This window comes from Microtus pennsylvanicus, chromosome 1, assembly GCF_037038515.1.
Source record: "Microtus pennsylvanicus isolate mMicPen1 chromosome 1, mMicPen1.hap1, whole genome shotgun sequence".
Taxonomy (NCBI): Eukaryota; Metazoa; Chordata; class Mammalia; order Rodentia; family Cricetidae; genus Microtus; species Microtus pennsylvanicus.
The window spans coordinates 47,278,133-47,297,773 of record NC_134579.1 but is presented as its reverse complement, the minus strand read 5'-3'; the positions used below and the strand labels follow the sequence as shown (position 1 = coordinate 47,297,773).

The 19,641-nt window shown below is 40.0% G+C and overlaps 1 protein-coding gene across 7 annotated transcripts; it reads left to right on the top strand.

Moving 5' to 3' along the window:
- Nucleotides 1–66: 66 nt before the first annotated feature.
- Nucleotides 67–19,641, top strand: Slc35a5 (solute carrier family 35 member A5). Of its 7 annotated transcripts, none has more exons than XM_075963546.1 (7): nucleotides 67–301; nucleotides 1,057–1,242; nucleotides 4,303–4,401; nucleotides 5,406–5,539; nucleotides 9,138–9,205; nucleotides 14,227–15,007; nucleotides 16,233–19,641. In XM_075963546.1, exons 2-7 carry the CDS (start codon nucleotides 1,077–1,079, stop codon nucleotides 16,296–16,298), a joined length of 1,314 nt encoding a protein of 437 aa, XP_075819661.1. In that variant the 5' UTR covers nucleotides 67–301; nucleotides 1,057–1,076; the 3' UTR covers nucleotides 16,299–19,641. The 7 variants fall into 7 exon arrangements, with proteins under 7 accessions (XP_075819661.1, XP_075819654.1, XP_075819677.1 ...); XM_075963539.1 differs by having other exon boundaries at nucleotides 85–541; XM_075963567.1 differs by lacking the exons at nucleotides 67–301; nucleotides 1,057–1,242 and adding exons at nucleotides 4,714–4,794; nucleotides 4,893–5,154 and having other exon boundaries at nucleotides 4,302–4,401.

Here is a 19,641-nt window from a genome sequence, read left to right as displayed (position 1 = left end):
CATTGGGGCCGCGGGGGCGGGACCCACGGCTCGCTCCTCACTCCGGCCCGCCCCCCGGAAGCACCGGAAAGAGTGCGCTTGCGCAATGGGCGCAGACGCCGCTCTTCCCGACCGCCCGGGTCTCCGCTTTGGGTCCAGCCCAGGAGGCCGGCGGGAGGAGGGTTTCTGTCGCCTTTGTGCCCGGCTCCTGCTCTCCCCATCAATGGGCCCTGAAAGCCTCCTGCTGCTACAACGGAGCTAGGCAGTCACTCTCTCAGCTCTATGATGTCCGTTCCGCTAGAACCTTCCCTGAGCGCCTGAGGTAACCGCGCCCCGAGGGCAAAGCAGAGTGATGCTGGGGCGTGTGAGGGGCGAGGGTGCCGCCCGCCGCTCCTATTGCGCATGTGTGGGAGGGTTTCCCTGACAGCGAGGGAAGCCTGGCCACCGTAGAGGGGCGCTGACCCACTGGCCTTCTTCTGCACGCTTGCGCCCAGCCGGTCCCTAGGGCCTTTGTCGGCGGTCCTCAACGGCTCCATGTGTCCATCCTACTTGTGTGCTTCGGGCAAGTATTTACCCTGCCCGGAGTTTCATGTCCACTTGTCATAAAAGACTGACCAGTTAGGCTCGCTGACCTGAGGCTAGCTCTCCGTTCCTGTCTGGTTCAGAAAAAGTCAGTTGCCATGCTTCTGCTATTTGACTATGGTCGTTACAGTAAAAGAACCGTTCCCACTGTGCTCTTTTTTTGCTCTGAAGGAAGAACTGAGAGTAACCCCCTCCCCGCCCCCCCAAAAAAGAGGCGATTCCAAAATTCATTCCCTCTGGAGCAAAGTTATTACAAATAAACAACTTCCCTGCAGTCCCAAACTGTCCGTTACTCCCTTCCTAACTTATTTCCCTTCTGGACATCCTCTGTCTTGAGAATACCCCTTCCTTTAAGATTTTGTCATTATCAATCATTTCCTTTAAGTTTCCTCTGTCCCTTCAGCTTTCTTGGTTCTGATTTAGTCATGGCCGAACATCAGCCAGCTTCTTCTGCTCTGCGCAGTCTATAGTATTTGCCTTGTGCTTACTCCTTAGGTCTGCCAACAGGGTTGCTCATGAAGGTGTTATTGTTAAGACAACTAAAAAACAGTGGAATGGAAAGAAAATGCTTCTGGCGTCCTGGGTTAGGCCCATCCGCGCTGTACACAGTCCTCCTAGGCGGTATATTCGTTACTCTAAGTTCAAGTCGCATCTTACTGGTAAAATATTCTGCCAATGAAGGTGAGTTAAGATGTGGATTGTCTGTGGTATGAATAAATTATACATGATACCTTAAAAGTACTATGTTTTGTGAATGATAACGTGTGTTTTAAGTTTGTACCTTCACCTTAGCAATTGTTTTTTGACCCTGAATGAGGTTTGGATCATTCAAGTGTAAAATAAAACACAGTGTATCATAACATCTGGTTATTAGTTCACCCAACAAGTATTTCTGGATCTCTAGCAAAATGTACAATTGTAGCTTATTTGGAAATAACTTGTTTAGTTTCTTGGCATCTGTGAGCCCATATAATTATTTTGTCAATGGAACAGTAAGAATTTAAAGTTTGGTACATGTACATTCAAGAAATATATTTTAATGTAAGGGTTTCTGCAAATATTTAATTTCACAAAACTGCACTAGTTACCCCTAACTATTGACAACTATAAAGTTGTGACATGACTTTTAGTGGTCTACTTGGAGAGCCTACATGTGAATGTAAGTTTTTTTTTTTTCTTTTTTTTTTTTTTGATTTTTCGAGACAGGGTTTCTCTGTAGCTTTTGGTTCCTGTCCTGGAACTAGCTCTTGTAGACCAGGCTGGCCTCGAACTCACAGAGATCCGCCTGCCTGCCTCCCGAGTGCTGGGATTAAAGGCGTGCGCCACCACCGCCCGGCGTGAATGTAAGTTTTAACTTCAGTTAATATTTATCTTTCAGGTCCTAGGTCGAGCTTTAATATCACTTTTCAGTTTCTTTCCTCGGAGGTCTGACAAAAATACCTGATTAAAGCAGGCTGAGGAAGAAAGGTTTCTTTTGACTTACGGTTTTGTAATCCCTGATTCTCTTTGTTACCCTCTCGGTACAGTTCCCACGTTACTGGCCACGGTACTGTGTGCGAGCTGGGCAAGGGCCTGGAGATTGAAAGAACACACAAGAGACCTGGGTCATTGGAAAGGAGATCAGCAGAATGTCGTTTATTTAACTTTGGGGAAATCCTTAAATACCTAGATGTTGCACAAGGAATTTCCCCTGGCAGGTGGGAAATTGCCACACCCAAGATGGAGTAAACAGTGCCCTACAGCTAACCACCAGGCAGGACAGAGGGAACACAAAAGCAATGTTTAGCTGGCTGACCAGAAACTGTCCTCAAGTAACCCCAGGTGCAGGGGCAGACCCTGGCCCTACACTGTTTGGAAGTACAGTTCATCATGCCCGGGAGATCATAGCAGGAGAAGCTTGTAGAAGTTTCGTGGCATCCTCAGGCACCACGCAAGAAGAGATAAGATATGCTTGGGGCTAAAGGGTTGCTCAGCAGTGAAGAATGCTGGCTGCTCTTTTCAGAGGATATAGCTCAGTTCCCAACATCCACATAGCAACTCGAAACTGACTGTGCCTGCAGTCCCAGAGAGTTGTAATGTTCTCCCCCACCCCAAATATCAATACTCTGCGAGCGACACTTCTACTCTATCCTTCTGCCACCTAGCTATAATCTTTCAAATAATTTCTTATTTTCCCAGACTCTAGAACATTAGCCCCAGCAATTTAGTGTAACATATGAAGCCCTCCACTGGTCTCCATAGTATACAGATGAACATACAACCAAAACACCCATTCACATAATATGAAGGAAAAACACTTAAAAATATAAAAATAAAAAATAAAAGGTCACACTCAACTCAATTTCACATTATTTAGTCACAGATCCTAGCCTCAGGTTGCTCCTCCCACCTCAACTAATCTAATCTACATAATCCCTCATGGGCATGCTCAGAGGCTACTCTGATCTACATAATCCCTCATGAGCATGCTCAGAGGCTACTCTGATCTACATACTCCCTCATGGGCATGCTCAGAGGCTACTCTAATCTAGTAATTCCTCAGGGATGTGACCAAAGGCCCATTCCCTACCCACTTCCTTTCGGTTGATTGGTTTGTATGCCATGATAAAGATCATGAAAAGTATCTTTTGGGGGTAACAATGTGATTTAAGCCTATCTTTGTACTAAGAAAAGGGAGGAGGTATTTGAACTAGGCTTTGAATAGTGAGCATATTTGAACAAGCAAATACTTAAATTCAGGTGGATAGTTATTAAATGTCAGGTATAAGAAATTGACCAAAATCTGGTCTTTTGTCATAAGACATTTACTTTCTAAGACTATAACATAAGCACAATAAGGAACTATAATATAGTTTTCAAATGCTGTTATAGAGGCTGGTAGATTGTGCCTAGAAACAGAAGAGGCAAATGTTGAGTGTTCAAGAGAATCTGCAGAAAAGAGGGAGGAAGTATCCTGGAAAGAGAAGGTTAAGTTGGCGCCCACCCACCCCAGTGTCTGCAGAGTTGTAATATGACTAAGAGAAGTTACCAAATGTCTTCAAAGTGGGGGGCAATGCATCCCTGAAAGTAGTTTCTGTTTGTTCTTGTCCCTGTTTAGAAGGTAAGTTGTTGTTAAGCATTTAGAAAAGCTAGGTAATAACTAAGACCAGGGTGTTCTTGTCAAGCCTTGTTCTCAATTCAGTTGCCCTATTACCAGGGCTGTACTTTATAATTCATTAATGGATGTGGGTGACCCACTGTTACTTCCTCTCAGCCCTAAATGTAGCCCAGTCCTTTGCCAGACGGTTTTTTTCTTTCTACCCAATTTACCATATATGCCAGGGGCAGGGGTACCAAGCAGTGTTCCTGTATACACTATGATGTGAACCAGGTTGGAAAATTCTGAGTTAAAGAAGTGCCATAGGCAAGATGTACCCTGATCTTTGTAAGGCAAGCAAGTCAGGATTAATGACTCATAGGCTGAGTACTAATTCAGCTGATAAACTCATAACTTCTGATGAGTCAGGTGCTGAATGCTAATTATTTGTTTAGAAGTCAGTCCCTGCCTCTTTCCCGTAGAGCTTCATTTGCCCTTGATCTAAACCTCCCAACTGTAGCTACTCAAAGATTGAGAAAAGCTGTACCAACCAGAAGACATTTAATATGAGTATTACGTTTGAATTTTAAATTTAAAAATTATTATTACATGTAAAAACATGCAGAATATTCTTAATAGTTTTAAATTTTTCTGTTGTATTTCAGAGAACAAGTATGACTATCTCCCTACTACTGTGAATGTGTGCTCTGAGCTGATAAAGCTGATTCTCTGTCTACTTGTGTCACTCTGTGTTATAAGGAAAGGTAATTGTTAAGATATTATGTATTTGTTAAATCACACTATCCAAAATCCATTGGACCTGGCACAACATTTGTATCGTTTAATCTAGTCCAAGCGTAAGTATGGTTTATGGATAGGAAAAGAGGATCAAAGAAAATGTTATGCAGAGTTGTATTAGAAGGAGGGGAGCTTGATTTTCCATTTTGTTTCCCAATGTCCTGCCCATTGTTCTACCTCATCACTTGTCCCTGGAATGTTTTACTCACTGGGTTTTTACTAATTTTCCATCTAAGCTTCTTGGGCTTTGATGCTATCTTTTTCCTTTCTTCTCATAGGAGGTAAACAGAGCGTTAAAGTGCTTGCACAGGAAGTTCTTCATGCCAAACCTTTTCAGTCTCTGATGCCTATCTAGAAGAGTACGTTTTGTGATTTCATGAAACCCATGCATTGCTTGAAGGGCTTGAATTTAAACTGCCCCTTTTCTTTCTTTCTTTACATGTTATCTCTATTGCAGCGTGCCTTCCTAAGTCTTTGGATGCCTGGAGCTGGAATATTAACTAAAATCAGGATTAGTAAAAGTTAAGGATCTCATATAAATTTTCACCTATTACTTCCCTTCTCTGATCACGCATTGAAGGAGAGTGAAAGCTTAAAGGTTTCATTGTTCTTTTCTGCTTACTCTCACCTGTTCTCTTGGTGGTTCATGCAGAGAAGTAAACACACGTCTGTCTGGAGTTACCTTAATAAGTGATACTTCTGCTCTGAGTTAGTTGCAGGTATGGTTCTGTTTTGCCAAGGGTCTGCCTGGTCCGGCTGTGTGTCCCACCTTGACACACAGGTGGGAAATGAAAGAGATACTAATATGCCATAGTATTTTTTGCTTCTGTAGGCTTATAATTATTTAGCAATTTAATAAAGCCCATATTATCAAATTGTACTAATAGTCAAGATTTCAGTGAAAACATAAGCATTCTCAATAAAGATGATTGGCTTATTGCTGTGTATGATTCATATATTCTTTCTTCAGACAATCATCAAAGTAGACATTTGAGATGTATTTCCTGGAAGGAATTCTCAAATTTCATGAAGTGGTCCATTCCTGCCTTTCTCTACTTCCTGGATAATTTGATTGTCTACTATGTCCTCTCCTATCTTCAGCCTGTAAGTAAAACTGTAACAGAGGAAGTGCCGTTGAGAAGACACAAAGAGATGAGTCCCCAAACTGATCTTCTTATTTTCCAGTGGCCTTCCTGACAGTTTTCTAGAACCATCTGGTCTGTGCCAGATCTTCACATTGCTAATGATTCCTATGCTGACTACTGGGGAGAGTTGCTCCTAGGCACTCAGAAACCACCCTGATTTGTATAAATGATCAAGTTACTACTAGTTTGAGCTATCTTATGACCATTCAAGACCTCCACTCAGATTTCTAGTATTAATTCAAAAAATAGTACAGTTGATGGGCTTCTCTTTGTTCTGCCTACTATCAGTATGTATTACACACATACTTACTATGACTTTTTCTTATTTTTTATTACATTTATGTATGTATTTGTGCATGTATATTTGTACATATATACCATAGCTCAAAAGTGGAGGTCAGAGAACAACTTGTGGATGTTGGTTCTCTCCTTCCACTGTATGGTTCCAAGATCAAACTCAGGGCATTGGACTTGGCTGTAAGCACCTTCACCCACTGAGCCATTGTGTTGGCCACTTTTTACGTTACTCTTATCTACAGTTTCATTAAGAGTGTGGAGCTATATAAATTCAACTGATAATACTAGAAATTCACCTCTGGTGCTTCTTTTGTATCAATTTAGAAATGCATTGATAATCACAATTAAAGTCTGTCTTCTGTTTGGGAAGACGCACGCCTTTAATCCTAGTACTCTGGAGGCAGAGGCAGACCTGGTCTTCATGGTGAGGACAGCCAGGACTATGTAGAGAGACCCTCACTCAAAAAAAAGAAAGAAAGAAAATTTGTTTTCTACCTTTACCTGTAGTCCAATTGAGTTCTATTGCCTCCCTCCCCCAATATTTTTTTAGGATGGGGGTTTTATTGCCCATGTTGTATTTTAAGTTTTTAAAAAATAATAAAATTAAACACTTTAATTATAAATAGTATTTTTATTGGCACTGATCCTTTATGTGAAACCTTCCAGATCTGCTTTAGAACTAGATGAAAGGAGGGAGCAATAGAACATAGTAGGAATCAAGAGCTTGGCACTTTCTCACCTGCGGTAGTCTGCGTAACTGGGAAGGCCCTGTCTGTTCTCGGTTTCAATTATTCTGCCTATAAAAATAGAAGGAAAAATGCTAAACCAGCTCAAAGGAAGGTGCTTATGCCAACTGAACACCTGAGTTCCTGTTTGCTTTCAGATTTGTAATGATCGTAAGTATTCAGTTCATATAACATGCCTTCTCCTAAATTCTATCTACTTTTTCAGATAATTCCTATCACAACATTATGATTATTTACATTTGATAATATTACTTATATTTTTTCGAAACCCCCAGACTAGCTGTGCATTTATGTCCTTTTCTACTTGCCCAGTATTAAGCAAAATTGCAAGTTCCTTATTCTTCTTCCCTATTTATTGGTTGGGCCTTCCTGATCTGCTGCAACCACAAATACTGTGAAACTGATTATATCATTAATTCTATGTATTTCTTGCCTAATTCCACTTAAGGAATGTAAATAGAAGTTGTAGGACAAAGAATTATGATTAGATTGATTTTCTAGTATCACCATGGGAAGTGAGTTCAGAGTTAGTTATGTGTGTTTATGCTGCTCTTAGTGTGATCTCTCAGGACCTCTTTCCTCATCATGCCTTCCTCTGCTCTTAACCTGAAGCTCACAAGCATTTGTATATAGTGAGGTACACTGAGAAAATCCCACAGATCTGGCATCTCTAACATCTTGAGATCTCCAAGGCAATCCAGGCTTCAACTTCACAGCTTCATACAATGGTCTGTCTAACTAGGCCTCCATTCAGGGACACCCCTGGCACATGCCTCGCTGCAGTGGTTTTCATTAGGCTTGGTTAACTCTAAACCCAAAGCCACCAAGCAGAAGCTACCAAGATCCGCTGCTTCCTGGGACTGGAACATGGGCTCCTCGTTCAATTAGATCTTTACCCACTTTCTACCCTTCACTGCCTGAGCTTTCTTGTCCTGAAATTTTCTCGGTAGACCAGACTGGCCTCAAACTCAGAGATTCACTAGCCTTTGCCTGTGCCCCATCACACCCAGTTCTAAGCTTTTCTTTAGTTCCTTTTCACGTGTTGAAACTTAGTTGGGTGGGATCTTGCCCTGGGGTCACCACTCCCTTTATTTCATTTCTCAATTGCTTTATCTCATTGAACATACAACTTAGCTCCATTATATTTTCTGGTGCCCCTTTTCTCCTCAAATAGTTTTCCTTGCTCAGTTTGCTCCTTTTTATTGTACATCTTCCATAGAGTTAACACTAGTAACCACAAAACAGTCTATACTAAACTGTTTGGAGATTTCCTCTGACAATGGAATTATTCCAAAAGTCACCACTTTAGCCTCAGGCAGACTCTTCAGTCAAGGGCAGAAAGCAGCCACTTTCTTTGCCAACATATCACAAGAACAATTTCTAGGCAACATACTAAAATCCTCCTCTGAAACCTTTGATCCAGCCCCAGACTGTTCACCAAATCACACTCAGCTCCACTGTCTTCCATGCTCCTACTGGTATGGTCCATTAAGCAGTGCTTACAGCATTCTGCTGCTTTCATAACCCAAAGTACCAAAGTCCAAATTCCTCCAGACAAACACATGGTCAGACCTATCACAACAATACCAGTCCCTAGTACCAGCTTCTGTCTTAGTTAGGGTTTCTATTGCTGTGAAAAGACACCACAACCATGGCAGCTCTTATAAAGGAAATGTCTAATTGGGGTGACTAGCTCACAGAGGTTGAGTCCACTATGGTAATATTATGTAATAGGTAATATTATGATGATAATAGGGAGCATGACCACATGTCGGCAGACATAATGCTGGAGTAGTAGCTGAGAGTCTTACATATTGCAGGCAACAGGAAGTTGACTGAGATACTGGGCAGTATTCTGAGCATAGGAAACCTCAAAGCCTGCACCCATGGTGACACACTTCCTCCAGCAAGGCCATACCCACTCCAATAAAGCCATTCCTCCTAATAGTAACACTCTCTATGAAACTATGGGGATCAGTTTAAACTACCACACCATATAAATAGGCCTAACATGTACCCTTCTCTGCCCATAAAGCCAATATTGAATATAAGGGGGCTGTGATAATAAGGTTGGTAAGGTGCTTGTCTCATGTGTATAAACTCTTGTTTGGATCCAGAGCCACACACAAAAATAATACTTTTTAAGACATCTATAAAGTGCTTTGATAGCTTTAAGGATAACAAAATGTGTGTTTCATAAGCATGGTAACTTATTTCTAAGCCTAAACCTTTAGAATTTGTATTTCTTGATATCTGCATGGAGGTCGTTTATGCAGGTGTGAACTGCATATAAAGCAAAACTTAAACATATTGTCAAATCCTAACAATAACTTGATCATATCTGCCTAAAGTTAACAAGCACTAAAAATGGAATTTAATCCCCCAGTGAAACAGCTGTGCTAATAACCCTCTGCTTTTGACTAAAAGGCTTTTTGTGTCAGGTGAACTAGCAGGCTGGGAGGTTCTGAGGTCAGGCCTTTGCTTGGACTGTAATTCTATCTTCTTTCTTTCTAGGCCATGGCTGTTATCTTCTCGAATTTTAGCATCATAACGACAGCTCTTCTATTCAGGATAGTGCTGAGGTAAGTAATTCACTGTGGAAGCGTGTATCATCCTTTAAAATTGGCCAGTCTGCCTTTAGATAATTTACCCAGAATTCTGAGCCCTTAGACCCTCTAGGTCAAGATTTTATTTCTAATTAGCCTTATATATAAGATACCTTGTTTATCCAATGTGGAATGCAGCTCTAGTGGCTGTTTAAATCCTCTGCCAACAGGTATATGAAATATCTTGAACTTTTCAAAAATGAGATATTTGATTACTTTTTGTAGTTATTTTAATTTTTAATGTTTTTTTAATTGCTTGTTCTGTGACAATATTTTCTTTTGTAACCCAGAATAGGCTTGAATGCATAATTCCCCTGCTTCAACCTCCCAAGTGCTAGTATTACTAGCCACACCCAGTCTACCAGGGGCTACACTCTTAAAGAATACTAATTCTCCCTTTCCTTGCAGTTACCAGTTACTAACAGTCCTTTATGTATGAATGGGACTTTGTTCTTGTCTGCCCATTCCATGCTGGAATTTCTTCTGGTTTGAACTTGCATAGGTTTGTGTATGCTACCACAATGGCTATGAGTTCATCATATGTGCAATTGCCCTACTGTGCCCAGAAAACACTACTTCTTTGAAATTATTTACTCTCTCTGGCCCTTACATTCTTTCTGCCACCTCCTCCCCTGTCAGCCCTAAGCCTTGGGAGGTAGGGGTATGATACAAGTGTCACATATAGAGTGAGAATTCAACAGACAATCTCTTATTCTCTGAACTTTGACCACTTGTGAGTCTTTGTGTTAATCACCATCTAGTGCAAAAACCCACTTATCTAATAGGAGTTAAGAGATACAATAATCTATGGTATAATAATATGTCATTTGGAGTCAGCTTAGTAATGTGCCCATTTAGCAGAACAGTAGTAGCAGGTTCTCCACTAGGGCCTCTGGCGTGTCTAGCCACAGGTTCTTGGCATGGAACAGTGCCAAGTATGTATTTCAACTTGTGGAATGGGCCTTAAATCCAGTCTGAAAAGGTTGGTTACCCCTGAGACATTGTGCCACCATTTTATCAGTGAGTATGTGTTGCCAGGCTGATGGCTACTGTATTTTCCAGGTTTCGCAGTTGAGTAAGGGTGATGATGACTTTCTCTGATAACATGCAGGACACCTCCGAGCACTGTGAAAGCTAGCCAGTATAAAGCTTGCATAGCAGTCAGGAACAAGCACAGAGCCTTGGGAGAGGATGAAGGGGCCTCAAGGAAGAAAAGAAAGAACACAGGGTTAAAGATGAATAATAGAACAGGAAGGGTTAAGTGGTGTGGAGAATTGGTGGACCTGTTAGAGGAGTGGGATAAGAAACACCAAAGACCTTTCAAGAAAGTCTTATGGAAACTACTATAGAGGCTTCCTAAAATATAGAACTATAGACAAATATATGTGAGTCTAGATAGGGTTACTTTACATTGTGGCAATACCCCCGCTAGACACTCAGTGCTATCAAAAAGGCAAGCCAGGAATAGCTTGAGTTGTTGGCCAGTGATAACCTTCCCCCTCATTGACTTTTTTTGTCAGCTTGATACAGCTGGAGTTATCTTGGAAGAGAAACTTCCATTTGGGAAAATGCCTCAATCATAGTCAATTATTTGGGTTCATTTTCTTACTTAATGATTAATTAATATGGGAGTGGGAGGCTCCCTGCCTCCTGCCAGCAATGCTACTTCTTAGCAGGTGGTCCTGGATAGTAGAAAAAAAGCAGGCTAAGCAAGCCTTGGAGAACAAGCCAGTAAGCAGTCTCCATGATCTCTCTCTAGTTCCTGTCTCTAGTTTCCTGTCTTGCTTGAGTTCCTGCCTAGGCTTCCCTCAGTAAGGAACTATGATTCTGTAAGCCCAAATAAAACTTTTCCTCCCCAAGTTGCTTTTGGTTACAGTGATAGAATGCAAATGAGGACATTGCCAGTGTTCTTGATTACCCTCCAGAACTTGCAGCAAGACTATTGCTGAATACACCATGTACTTTTACTCATAGAACATGAAGAAGTCAACTGGTACTCACCAGGAAACTTTGTATTTTTTCTACAGAACCCTATGAAACCTAATAATTTCTAGTGTGTGTGTGTGTGTGGTGTGCTATAGCACTTGTGGAGATCAGAGGACAACTCAGGAATTGTCTCCTTCTGCTATGAGATTCCATAATCAACTTAGGTTGTCAGGCTTGTATAACAAGTCCTTTTACCAACTGAGCCATCCCACTACCCAGATTTATTCTGTTGAAGTGTAACCACTAGTTCACGATGGAAACTGATGACAGACATGCCTCAAAGCCCCCCCCTCACTGGTTTGTTCTTACCTTTGCATAATTATGTAGTTGTGTTTGCTTGACTCTGGGAAATAACACTACTTGGAGATTAAGATTTTAGGGAAAAGAATAAAACCGACCAGTAATATTTTATCTCTAACTGTAAGATTCCTCCACTTTTGTCAAAGAAGAAGTTGTAAGAAAAGATCATTAAAAAATTCCAAAGTCAGCAGAGTGTATTAGCACACGCCTTTAATCTCAGTATTTGGTAGGTAGAGGGAGGCAGACCTCTGTGTTTGAGACCAGCCTGGTCTACAGAACAAGCTCCAGGACAGCCAGAGCTACATGGAGAACCCCTGATCCCCCGCCAAAAAAACCCTAAGTGTTGGGGTCCTAGAAGTTATAAAGGCAATACTGTTAGAACCAGCAAAAAAATAGATTACTCAGTAATACAATCATTTTCTCCAAAAATATTTATTTAACAAATCTTTATGATTTTGCATCATAATTCTGCATCCCTGGAAACTCACTCAGTGCTACTCAGAAATGTGTTTTGTGTAATTTTCTTGAGAAAGCATCACCAAATGCATATGATACATGATAGAACTGCTTTTACCTGACACAATTTAACCAAATTTCTCACTTAATAGATAAGCTAATAATGGTAAATTATGCATAGTTACCCCTAAGAATCCACAGGATTGGTTCCAGAATGACAAAAATTATGTTCAAGTTCCTTAAATGCTGTAGTGTCCCCATGTAACCTGCCACATTTTCCCAAGTGTTTTAGATTGCATATGCTGACTAAAATAATGTAAATGTTGTAGAAATAGTTTTAATTACTTATCGTGCAGTCTAAAATTTTTTTCTATTTTATATTGCTTAGGAATAATAAGTCTGCACATGATCTATCTTTTTCAGATATTTTCCATATTTATGACTCAATATTTCATATTTATGACTCTGGATATAAAACTCAGATCACTAGAAATACAGTAGTTCCCCTTATAGATGAGGAATATGTCAGTACCCTAATTGGATTCTTGAATAGTGGTGAACACTGCATATTGCTGGGTTTTTTTTCTCTATACATGCACACATACTCTTTTCATTTTTGAACTAAAAACTTAACCGTGCATATCACTATAACTTTTATAGTTTGAAACATAACAGCAAAATTAGGAAAGGTTTCATTTTTCTTGAACTTCATGGACAGATTTTTATTTTCTCAAGTGATCACAGCAACCTTAGCATATTTTCTTCTTTTCCTTGTTAAGTTGAAAACTTTTTACTTAGAGGAAACACTTTATAGCATTTTTGAAAGTTAAACTGTCAGTATCACACACTCCCTTTGCACTTTGGGGCAAGCATTGTGATTTCTCATCAGTCCATCAGAGCGGACAAGTGCTGAGTGACTGACAGGAAGATTACACACAGCATAGACACAAGGGGTATGAGGTGATTCACATAGAGCAGCAGTTGTCAACCTAAGAGTCGCAACCCCCTTGAAGTCAAATGACCCTTTCCCAGGGGTTTATATTACGGATCATAACAGTAGCAAAATTACAGTTATGAAATAGCTACAGATGTTTTTTGGTTGGGGTTCACTACAACATGAGGAACTGCATTAAAGAGTTGCAGGATTAGGAAAATTGAGGACCACTGACATGGAGGATACGCAAACAGAGCAGGAGATTCTGTCATGCTCCTCACACAGTGGACAATTTAACTTTGGGTTGACAAGATGGCTCAGTGGATTAAAGTAATTGTCATAAAGACCAATGGACTGAGTTCAGTCCTCAGGATCCACATGGTGGAAGGAGAGAACCATTTCTGCAAGTTGTACTCTGACCTTCATATGTGTTTATGGGCATACACACACATGCATGTGCACACACACATACACACACACACGTAAATGAAGTAAAAGAAAGATTTTAAACAAAACAAATGATCTTTTCATAATTTATCATTTATGTGAGTGTTAAACTACATAAGACACCAATGAGGTCACTTTGTAAAAACATAATCTAAAACAAATAATTTTCATGGGAGAAGCAGCCCTCAGCCATCCAATGACACTCTGAACATCAGCCACTGGTCTTTGAACTAAGTATATTGACAAGTAGACTAACAGTACATAGCTTCACAACTTTACTCTCAGGTAAAGCAAGCAAGGAAAGCTTAATTGGGCTTCATAAACAAAATACTACCCAAGTGTAAGTTTTGCTTTTCCTTATTATCCAGTACTTGGCTCTGTGGTGACTTATTAGGCCATTCACTCAGAAGCCAATGTCCTCAAAAATCTCATGTGTCATGAAGTCCTTAGAGAATGGTCTAGTATCCCTTGTGAAATTTTATCGATAGCAATTACTAAAGCTTATCCATACTGCTTTTTCTGATTCTTTGAAACTGAGGTAATGTCCTCTGTCAGAATTTAGACCTTATCACAATAAAAATCACTGTGATAGAGCCATGGAAGACAGGAAGCTGGGCTGCACCTGCATGTCCAAAGCTAATCTGTAAACCTGTAGGAAGAGAAGTTAAGAGGCATTTTGAAAGTGAATAGAGAGGTCAGGTTTGAGACACGGGCCAAACAAGTTTACACTCTGCTTGAATTGTACGAAATGCTAGCAATCGGTTGTAGTTTATTAAATCAAGTATTCAAGTTTCTAAATTTTCAATAGAACAGTGGGAAAGACAGGGTGAACAAAATCTTGTGATAAAATCTTGCTTCCTTTCCCTTTGGATAGGCGGCATCTGAACTGGATACAGTGGGCTTCCCTCCTGATTCTGTTTTTGTCTATCATCGCCCTAACTGCCAGTACCAAAACTTCACAGAATGACTCGGCGGGACATGGATTTCATCACGATGCCTTCTTCACGCCATCCAATTCCTGCCTTCATTTCAGAAGAGAATGCTCCCAAAGGGACAATTGTACAGCCAATGAGTGGGCCTTCAGTGAAGTCAAGTGGAACACCACAGCCAGAGTTTTTAGTCACATCCGTTTGGGCTTGGGCCACATTCTGATTATAGTTCAGTGTTTTATTTCTTCAATGGCCAATATCTATAATGAGAAGATCCTGAAGGAGGGGACACAGCTCACCGAGAGCATCTTCATACAGAATAGCAAGCTTTATTTCTTTGGCATTGTTTTTAATGGGCTGACCCTGATTCTTCAAAGCAGTAACCGTGATCAGATTCAGAACTGTGGGTTTTTTTATGGCCACAATACATTTTCAGTAGCCCTTATTTTTGTAACTGCTTTCCAGGGCCTTTCAGTGGCTTTTATCTTGAAATTCTTAGATAACATGTTCCATGTCTTGATGGCCCAGGTGACAACTGTCATCATCACAACAGTGTCTGTCCTGGTCTTTAATTTCAGGCCCTCCCTGGATTTTTTCCTAGAAGCCCCAACCGTCCTTCTTGCCATATTTATTTATAATGCTAGTAAGCCTCAAAATCTAGAATGTGTGCCTAGGCAAGAAAGGATCCGAGATCTAGGTGGCAATCTTTGGGAGCGTTCCAGTGGGGTAAGTTGGTGAAATTACACTGACTTATTATTAAATTTAAAACATTTATTCAAGAAAGAAAATTGATATCATTTTATCATAGAAGTGCATTAGATATGTATGACTTATAGAAGTCATACACTGGACTTCTGGAGCTGGCAAGGGCTGTGAAACCATAGTGCCTCAAGGATTTTGTGTGTTAACTATATAATTGTATCACATAGAACCACAACCCATTCCTTGTCTCATCCTGTCTCCCCTGCATTTATGGTTAGCGAGTGAGTTAACCAGCTTACAGACAGTAGGTAAAAGGATAGTAATGGTGCTGTGTGGTCTGACTTCTGGTTCCTTGCTTTTCCCACTACACAGTGGCTGTGGAAATAATCTTTTACATTAATAAATCATGTGAACTAGAAAAGCTGGTACCTTAATCCTCCCTGTAATTATAAAAATGGTTTTTAACAAGGACTTTGTCCTACAAGAGTATATTCGAATAAATCATGCACTATTATGAATTTATAATTTTTATTAACAAATCATGAAAATCTGTCACTAGGTTCATAGAAAACCTCCAGGTATTGTATCTCTGGGTTATTGCTACAACAAATTTTAAGATTAAAAAAAAATAATAGATCATATGTCCCAAACCCCTGAGTCAGCAGGAGTACACATGCACACTCGGGAAGTCCTCTGTTCTGTCTAGTAGACTGGTAATGACTTGCTTGCCTTCATTTTTAAGGAAAATAAAATCCTATTAGGTACCAAGAATGCTTTGTGTCATTCACCATCCTTTGGTCACTTTCCTGCCCGGCCAGCAGGTGGTGCCCTTGGCCTGAATTGAATGCACTTCACTTTTAAAACTGTTTAGATTTATATAATTATACATGTATGAGTGTTTTGTTTGCATGTGTGTACACCATTTGTGTACCTCAGACTTAAGAAGAAGATGTCAGATCCTTCAGGAGCTGGAGTTGCAGGCGATTGTCCGTGTGGACGCTGGGAACATGGACAATAAGTTCTGTAAGAGCAATAAGTGCTCTTAACCACTGAGCTGTCTCTCCAGTCTTCCCGCTTTACTTTCTGATTATCTCATGTGCTTTTAACTGTAGCGTTTTAATGTCAATTATTTGACCAGATTATAGTCACAGTTATCTTTGATTTATGTATTTATTAAGACATTCCTTTAGTAATTGTTGAAAGTGAAACATTTCTAATTCAACTAATTATTTTTTATGTTTCATTTTAGGATGGAGAGGAGCTGGAAAGGCTTACCAAAACCAAGAGTGATGACTCAGATGACGACAATTTCTAATCGTCCCTTGTCTATTCATGGTTGACGGCTCCCACAAACTATGTTTGAGCATTTTCAACATTTGTGGCAATTGTCTTTTCTGATAAACTGATGATGTTTGAAAACATAATACTCTTTACATGTATCTAACCACTGCATAAACCACTCTGTCCAAGACTTAGAGCAGCCACAGGGTGGCAGGTTTCTGAGCCATGAACACAGGACTGTGAATACCCAGTGCTTGATGAGCAGGACACTTCAGCAGATTGTGTTCCTCATCCTCCAGGTTCCAGAAATCATGTTAAGTAGACCTGACAGATGCTAGTGGAGACCCTGTGCCAGACACTAGGGTACTAGTCATGTAGCTTATTGTTTGCTGCGGTCTCCTCTATCTCTCTTTCCATCTCTCTACCTCTCTCTCCCTCCTTTTCCTACCTCTCTTCTACTCTCCCTCATCCCACCTTCCCTCCCCTCTTATTGTTATAAATATTGTCTATGTTGTCCCTCAGATTTCAAGGTCTTAGCAATAGTCATTTTGCTTTTATTAAAGCAATAAGACTCTAAAAATTTGGGCTGATAGACCTAAGTATCTGGCTCTGCCATAGAATTTACATAATAACATCCTTTGTGACATTTTTTAAGCTATTCTGAAATAAAATATCAAAGTTTAGGGTTTTGTTAGAACTTATGAGAAATGTTATTCTTATCTTTTTTAGGCTTTATTTATGTGAATGTTGGTCAACAGGTTACCATATTACCTCTTGTCTTTTAAATCACCTAAGCCATTGTGATTTTTTGTTTTGTTTTTATTCCATTTTCCTCAGTTTGTACATTTACAAAATCTTGGCATCATTTACTTTTTGATGTTGAGTTATTCTGTTGAGAATTAAGTTGTTTTACTTTTGGGTTACTAATTGGACCTTGTAACGGTTAGCTATCTTTGTATAATACCCTGTCCTAAAAGTCAAGACCCTGGCTTTAGGACTCCTTTATAAGAATCCTTTTTTAAAAACAATAATGACTTTTAATGACAGAGTAGTGTTTCTCTAGCAGAGGGCCAGTAATCATTAAGTCAGCCCTAACCATAGTTCATACTTAGAAGTTCATGGTAGTTTTCAAGAGATGTTTGCATGCAGCCAGTTGACTCCTCACTGACAGTAATTTAAAAGTTAGAGTGATTTGTCCCAGGCCCTACAGCTAGGTTGTGAAGGAAACAAGCTTCAAGCCTGTATGTTTACAAAGTCCTGCTGTAAATGTGAATTACCATGCAGTTTGCACTTTCTGTCAAATTTCCATGTATTTATATATAAGAAGTTACTATTGTTAAAATCCACCTGTGTACCCAAAATAATATAACTGGCAATAATTGCTAAAACTTTTTAATTTAAATAATTACCAAACTTGTATCTTGTGTCTGTCCTGTGTGGTGAGATGTGAAGTGCTTTTATATTTTAAAAAAAAAAATTGAGCAAGGCAAAAACTCAAGCAACTTAAAACTTTGTCTTTCACTAAACCTTGTCTAAAGAAAGGTTAAATTCTCTGCCTTGTCATAGGTATTCTCACCAGAGTTCCATAAAATGGGAAGATTGTATCCACCAAGGTGACAGATTTTATAGATAATGAAAGTAAAATAAAATAGAGCAGGACCTCTTTTAAGGAGCAAGAGCATGCAAATCATCTCAGTGAGTGGGTGAAACTATGCAGGTGTCACCTGCAGGACATAGTGATACAGGTGTCAATGTCTGAGGTGTGTTGCAGTTTAATTTTTCATATTCACAGTTACTTTTTACATGCTAACTTTTTGGGAGACAGTCATTGTTCCCCATCAGCCTGAGCTGGAGCTAAAAAAATGTCAGGTAGACACACTGCAGTCCTTGAGGGCATTACTGTTTTCAGAAGGACAGAAGAAGGTGAGAGGTCCAGAAACCATTTGCCAGGTACTATTGGAGTCAGGGGATTGTATGGCCTGGAAAGAACAATTGTCACACAAAAAGAAATAGACATGGTTCCAACTCCAGGAACTAAATGGTGGTTAGGTTATAGAGTGACCCTTTCATGTACATGGGATAAAGCTCCCAACAAATTGTATTTCTCAACAGTGATGAAGAAAGCAAGAATGCAGATGCTGGCTCTACAAGGAAAGGTGGGTTAGACCTAGATCCCAAATCCTTGCCTAGCTGCTTCTTGTCCCATAGGTTTTCAAGATCTATTTACAGAGTGACCCTGTCGGGGCATAATTGCCCATCCTTAGAGCCGAGGCTTGTTTTTGTTCTGCCTCTGAATCCCTGTGTGGAAGCCCAGTTGTTTGTGATAAGAACTAGATATGGTAGCTTTGTAACTGCTAGTGTTGCTATAACCCTTTCTGTGTAAGCCAACTGGCTAGATGCGCCCAGGACCTCCTTGGTACATTTTCCCTTTACCTTTATTTATGAACTCTTAACATTCCAAGCAAAGACGGTTAAACATAGTGGGTAAGATGGTGATTTTTCCCTTGCCTAGGTCAGAATTCTTGAAAGTGAGTAAATTAAATTTCCACTTTTAATGAAGAAATCATTTGATAGAAATCTCAGCATGAATTTTTACTCTATTAAAGAGTGCATCCAAACAATGTGAAATACTAACTTTTTTTTTCTAAATAGTCTCCAGTAGCCTAGGCTAGCCTTGAATTTTCATTTTAGACTATACTGGACTTAGAGCAGTTGTGGTTTGAAAGAAAATGACCCTCAAAGGAAGTGTTGTGGGACAATGGTCTTTTATCCTGTCACTTGTATTGTTTTTAATAAAATGCTGATTGGCCAGTAGGCAGGAATTATAGGTGGAGTGACCAGGCAGGAAGTAGAGACAGGGTGATGAGAACAAAAGAATTCTGAGAAGAGGAAAGAGCTCAGTCTGTACTCCCAGCTGCAAAGGAAGCAAGATGAGAATGCCTCACCAATAAAGGTACCAAGCCACATGGCTAACACAGACAAGAATTATAGGCTAATGTAAGTTGTAAGAGTTAATAAGAAGCCCAAACTAATAGGCCAACCAGTTTTATGGTTAATGTAGACCTCTGTGTGTTTCTTTGGGACTGAACGACTGTGGGACTGGGCGGGACAGAAATCACGGTCAACAGTGGCTGGCCTCTCTGCTTCTCTGATCCTTCAGCTTTCGCCCCTAATATCTGACTCTGAGTTTTTATTATTAAGACAATTAGAATTCGTGTGCATTATCTTCTACAACCTACTTTCTCATTTATAGTTTGGATTAGTTTTGTTTTTATTGCTTGAGACTTGGGTTTTATTTGTTTGCTTTCTTGTTGTTGATTCCTATATATTCTGGATATTAATGCTTACACAGGTGAATAAATAGCTAACAAATGTTC

Bases quoted from the DNA above. Each gene is read 5' to 3' on its own strand.
- Slc35a5 (XM_075963539.1), top strand. From the start codon at position 514: ATGTGTCCATCCTACTTGTGTGCTTCGG. The intron at 542-1,056 runs GCAAGTATTTAC...CTTACTCCTTAG, and splicing joins ATCCTACTTGTGTGCTTCGG to GTCTGCCAACAGGGTTGCTC. The intron at 1,243-4,302 runs GTGAGTTAAGAT...GTTGTATTTCAG, and splicing joins AAAATATTCTGCCAATGAAG to AGAACAAGTATGACTATCTC.